General features: G+C 35.4%; 1 protein-coding gene across 50 annotated transcripts in view; it reads left to right on the forward strand.

The window, feature by feature from the left end:
• Window positions 1–5,752, forward strand: part of RIMS1 (regulating synaptic membrane exocytosis 1) — a 467,111-nt gene extending 461,359 nt beyond the window's left edge. For 30 of the 50 annotated variants that reach the window (XM_069488784.1, XM_069488776.1, XM_069488766.1 and 27 more), the window contains 3 exons: window positions 880–981; window positions 1,616–1,755; window positions 3,116–5,752. In XM_069488784.1, coding sequence (XP_069344885.1) covers window positions 880–981; window positions 1,616–1,755; window positions 3,116–3,334 — 461 coding nt within the window. In that variant the 3' untranslated portion in view covers window positions 3,335–5,752. The remainder of the gene's footprint in view (window positions 1–879; window positions 982–1,615; window positions 1,756–3,115) is intronic. The other 20 variants (XM_069488755.1, XM_069488743.1, XM_069488789.1 and 17 more) reach the window with 1 other exon arrangement.
• Window positions 5,753–6,000: the final 248 nt, after the last annotated feature.

Raw genomic sequence — 6,000 nt, forward strand, 5'->3', positions numbered from 1 at the left:
ATAAAGAGTAAGAAACTCTAACTCATTCTAGTTGCTAATCTAATTTTATATCAAACTACATATAGACTACATAAGCTTCTCTAATAATCAAAGAAATGAAAATTAATACAACTTTTTAACCATCAGATTGGTAAAAATTAGAAATATTGCTAATACCAATATTAGTGAGTGTGAGAAATGGGAACATATATATGTATATTTCTGGTGGTAGTGAGAACTGGTACAACCTTTCTGGAGGATTGTTGGCAGTATACATGGACTTTTTGAATGTCCACAGAATTAGATATGAAAATTAAAAATCTTGGAATTTTATGTTTAAAAAATAATTGGTCACATGTGCAAGAATTCTAATAAAACTGCTTGTTATAGTGCTGTTTACATAAATATAGCTTATGTGAATAACCTACATTTCTTTTTACAAGGGTCTTGGTAAATAGGTAATGATACATCCATGTAGTCCATAAAATGACAGTGTGTGGTCATGACTGATGACAGATAGCTAGATAGATACAATGGTAATGGTGGCTTTCTCTATATATTGGAAATACAGATAATTACAATTTTTATTGATAAGTATGTACACTGGATGAAATAAGAATAAGAAATCTTATTAAATATAAGATCATGTAAGTACTTCGGTGTTGCTGTAGCTAGTGATTTATAAACTAACTTGTGAATCTCATAAAATGGATTAGTACCAGAAAAAATAAGAGAAACATTTCAAAACTTGATTTGGAGGCTGGAAATGGGGTTGTAGAGTGGTGGGTCTAAATATCAGTTTTATTAAAAATTGTGAAAATAATTTGGAGTCTGTTATGGGCCTCTGCTTCTTGTTAACTGCAAAGAACAGAAACATGTTTGCTTCTCCTCCACTTGCAGGGGATATACAGATTGGAATGGAGGACAAAAAGGGCCAATTAGAAGTTGAAGTTATTAGAGCACGAAGCCTCACACAGAAGCCTGGGTCCAAATCTACACCTGGTAAGGAAACGTATTACTGAGTTTGCTCAAGAGAATGTTAAATAGGCAAAAAAAAAAAAAAAAAAAAAATAGGCCAAAAAAAAAAACTCTCAAAACACTTGCTGAATTTGAATTTTATGTGCTCTGTTTTACATTGTCTGATTTATTAAAAAGGCAGTGTTTCTTTGATTCTCTTAATATAGATCTGGCTTTCCCTTGCACAATTATGCTGTCAGAAGGTGCTAGGAAGAGTATTGTCATGTTTAAAAAACTTTAGTTATGATTGTTTCTTAGTATGTGTCAATTATTTGCTTTCTGCTCATTTACAAATGCAAAAGAAAAAAAAATGTAGTTCTAATTATAAAAAGGAAACAATGAGCTTTAAAATGTAAATTGTAATGCCAGCTGGAACCCACATAAGTCAAAATCTTATGATAACTTTGTATATGTTTACTTGAAGTTAGGGAAATGGCAATAATGGTAACATATAGGTGTTAAGGAATAGAATTTATGAAGCAATGAAAATTTTAAATTATTTAAATAGTCAATGGGAAACTTTCAATAAACATCTCTAATTCCCTAGTAAGGCATTTTCTAATAAAAATCAGTTGAATTTAAGGGTTAACTTCTCATATGTTAATTTGCCTTTGTTCAGCTCCATATGTCAAAGTGTATCTTTTGGAAAATGGGGCCTGTATAGCCAAGAAGAAGACAAGAATTGCACGAAAAACCCTTGATCCTTTGTATCAGCAGTCCCTGGTTTTTGATGAAAGTCCACAGGGTAAAGTTCTTCAGGTCAGTAACTGTTCGGCTTGTCACATTGTAATATCTATATTATCCATACATTGCAGAGGTGCTCAAATACAAAGAGAATAAAATTTAATAAAGGTAAATGTGGTATAATATTCTTGAGTAGGAAAAAATCCAAATGGTTAATTTATAATATAAATACTTTTTAGTATTAGAAAAATCTGGTGAATCTAATAGAAAACAAAATTTTTATTTTCTCTCTTCCTTCTTTTCTTCCTCCCCTCCATCCTCTCCTTCTGCTTTTGTCCCATTTCCTACCCTTTCTCTCTCCTCAACAGCTAGATGATAAATAAATAAATAAACAGTAGAGATATATGAAAGAAAACGTTGCTAAGAATAGTTGAGTGAGCATTACTGTGTACCAGACATGGGATTCAAAGAGGAAGAAGGGAGACGAAAAGAGAAGTATGCAGGGACCAGCAAATGCTGAGTCTGGCTGAATGCCAGATGCATTTCTAGGTGCTTACACATGTTACCTCTTTTAGACTTTGTAACCACCGTGTACAATAAATACCATTATCCCCATTTTAAAGATTGTGTCTGAGGTTCAAGAAATTAAATAATTTGGCAAAGTGACTCAGTAAATAGAAAAGATAGGATTCACCAGTTATGCTTGTGTAAAGCAGGCCAATGAGTTCAGTTGAGAACCTTTACAGAAAACGGGAGGATTAGAAAATAGAACCTGGGAGTATGTGTAATGTGGAAGGCTCGTCCGACACTAGTAGGCGTTGACCCGGGTCGTGGTAATTGTCAGTGAGATCACTGACTTACTAATCATCTAATCAAATCAAAATTGTCAGGCAAGTCCTCAAAAGGTACTAACTCACAATTATTTTTCAATCTGCCCCTTCACTAAGAAGACCGTAATACAAAAGAAATCAAATGAATACTCTCATTCTTTGTACATACTTCATCATACACACACTCCATGGTACACTGAGTTAGATTGCTTGTTTTGCCCTCCTACGTTGCACAGATTTGCATTTTTATATGTCTGTGAATCTGCACATTGTTTACTAGATAGTAGTTACACAAGAAAGGTACTAAATTTCTAGAAAAATAAACTTAAATATTTATTTCTTTAACATAGCTTATGTAGATAATACCCCTCATTGACTAGGGAAATATTACTCGCATTCCATCAAATCTAAAAATTGTGAAGTGTCTCTGAGCACCTTAAGGTTAGTAATTCTTCTTATCTTACCATGCTTCCTCCATGGTCTCAGTTGTTATTAATTACCTCTCCTTCAACGACTGGCCCACTTTTACAGAACAGTTGCTTTGAACACTTCAAATGTGAAAAAGAGAGACGTTCAAGTTACGTTGTGTTTCTCTGTCTCTGCAGGTGATTGTCTGGGGAGACTATGGCAGAATGGACCACAAATGCTTTATGGGTGTGGCTCAGATCTTGTTGGAAGAACTCGATCTGTCCAGCATGGTAATTGGATGGTACAAATTGTTCCCACCATCCTCACTGGTGGATCCCACGCTCACTCCCCTAACCCGCCGGGCTTCCCAATCATCTCTGGAAAGTTCAACTGGGCCTCCCTGCATTCGATCATAGTGAACTCATACCAGAGTCATTCCAATAAAACTCTACCTTTCAGGATAATAATCTGAACCAGATATTTCATGATCAAAAGCATTGTTGGAGACAGACAATCAACTTGTGTTTTGCCTGTAGTAGTTTTTCAATAATATGTCCCAATTGTTGTTTAAAACATGGCTTCATATGACAGAACAAGGCAGTCTATCAAATTACAGTAAGAATCAACGTGCTAGTGAGAGTCACTGATGCTTCTAATAGAAAAAGAGGAAACTTTAAATTCACACACACACACACACACACACACACGCGCACACACCAAATTGAACAAACTGGAAACTCTCACTCTGTGAAAAGTTGTATTCTACACGTTTCTGCACAGACCACAAGCAGTGTTATTTCCCTGGTGTTTGAGAAGTTTTGTTCTTTTGTGTGTTTTGTTTATTTGTGTTTATCAGTTTTTGGTTTCTTGAGTTTTTGTTTTGTTTTCACTGTAATTGTTATTTCTAGTTTTGGGGCTGTGTCATGACAGGCCTCATGATGCTAACAGAGACTCTTCTTTTCTTTTTTCCAAAAGCACCCAAAAAAGGGCTGAAGCAGTCTCTGTAGCATCTCCCCAAAGTGTTCAACAGCTAGAGAACGTGAGGCCAAAGAAGGGTTTCACTGGCTTTCATTTTATAATTCTTCAAAGTCTTACGTGTGGAAACCCAAAAGACAAAAAGTTATCTTCCAAAATAAATAATCTCTGAATTACTTTTTTAAATGAAGAGCATATCTGTTTGCATTCTAGAAAATTAATTTATGTTTTCCATTGTTTTGCATGGAAAACTTTTAAAGAAATCAATCTGCAACTAATGCTGGGGGCTAAAACTAACCGCATAATTGTACTTTGAGAACACTCCTTGTAATGCCTTTTTCTTCCTGATAGCAAAAAATATATATGCTTATGTGTATAAACCATACTTTTGACTTCCCAAAATGGTGACTAGGAATGGATTTGAGCCTAAGACACTTTCAGCTATGCCCAGGCTTCTCAGCCATGCCTCAGTGTAGACACACCCATCTGCCCTGGAAAGAGCATGGTATGAGCTGTTCAATATTCCACTGGAAATTCCAGTTGAAATATTCTGCACTAAACTAATGTTTTTACCGAATTTTAGTTTACATTTCTTTGAGATTGATGCAAGCACAAAGCTTGATTTTTTAATGCGAAGTATCTTACTTTTTGGGGGGAAAATAAAACAAAGTCAAATTTCAATTTGCATTTTCTTCATTTAGTTTTTCTTGGCCTTGAATTTCCCTTGTGACATTCTGTACATGTGCTACAAACTGCAGACTCTGCAGGTGCATTGATATGTTCTCCCTCCTTTTATGAGTCACTCAACTTTTGTGATTACACAAATAGAGCAGCATGACTTGGAACTGTTCAAAGCTGCATGCACGTTTTGTAAAAAAAAAATTAAAAAAGAAAAGAAACAAAGGTTATTTAATAATGTATGTTAGTTCCACATAGGCCAGCTTGTATGTTGCATGTACTTGTACAGTTTGCTTGTTAATTACTATACTGAAATAACCAAGAAATCTAAGCCATCCATTTTTGTTATAGACATTTTGCAGGTTTTAACCAGACTCAGTCTGTGGGTCTGGGGTGAAATGTCTATAGATGGACTTTATTTTTTACCCTCCGGAAAACGTGATGTAGTACGGACCAAATTCCTTCTAATAAATATTTTGGTGTAGATTCCTACTGTGGGGCTGTAACACATGTAGACACTGTGTACACACTAGGTTTTAATCCATAGACATACTGCCTGCACCAAGTGAATTATTTATTATTATTTACACATGCCAGAATTATCTGCCCATCATTCCACAGGGCACAGATTGACCACTGCTCACCATGCTGAGCAGGAAGAACTGAAGCATTGGTGCACTTCTACTAGATTCCGTTCTGTCTTAGTGGCCAACAATCAAACTGATTATAATTGGGTAGTATCTTTCTATTTTGACCACTTGTCTTAACACTCCCCTGTGCTTTTAAATGAACTTCCAACTCATGTATGTAAACATGTTTAATAAAATTTACTTTTCATGTCAGTCAGTAGCCATCTGTGTTCTATGTTTTGCCAGATTTCCATTGCGGGTTCTATGGTGCAAAATGGGAGCCAGATCATGGGAAGGGGAGGCTGGGATGTGTTGTCTGCTGCGGGCATTTGACTTGACTTGTCACTGCACTATTTATGTCTTAATCTATGGCCCAAAGGGTACTTTGCATCACATACAAGTTTTCACTTTGTCAGCCTGTCTAAGTGAGCACATGACTATATTTCTGAAAAGTGGCATTATTAAAAACAATAAATCTCAGTAAGAATCAAATGGAAGGTTGTTTTTCTGCTGCTGTTTGAATGTGCTAATAAAAGAGACAACTCTGTTGTCCAGTTGCCAAACCATTTCAAGTTATGTGACATATCAAAATATTGATTCCTGCGTCTCTTGTCATAGTATCTGTTTCCTCTTTCCTTCTTTTCCTTCTGAACCCTTGACTAATTTGTAGAACCTTGCTTTAGAGGAGGCCAACTTAACGGGAAAAACAACAAGCAATACATTTATTCTAAATTATCTTCAACAGAATCTTGGGCAATAAACATATCTTCTAATATAGATAGATAAGTCTCCTCTAAAAA

Source organism: Eulemur rufifrons, chromosome 15 (genome assembly GCF_041146395.1).
Source record: "Eulemur rufifrons isolate Redbay chromosome 15, OSU_ERuf_1, whole genome shotgun sequence".
In the NCBI taxonomy this organism is placed as follows: Eukaryota; Metazoa; Chordata; class Mammalia; order Primates; family Lemuridae; genus Eulemur; species Eulemur rufifrons.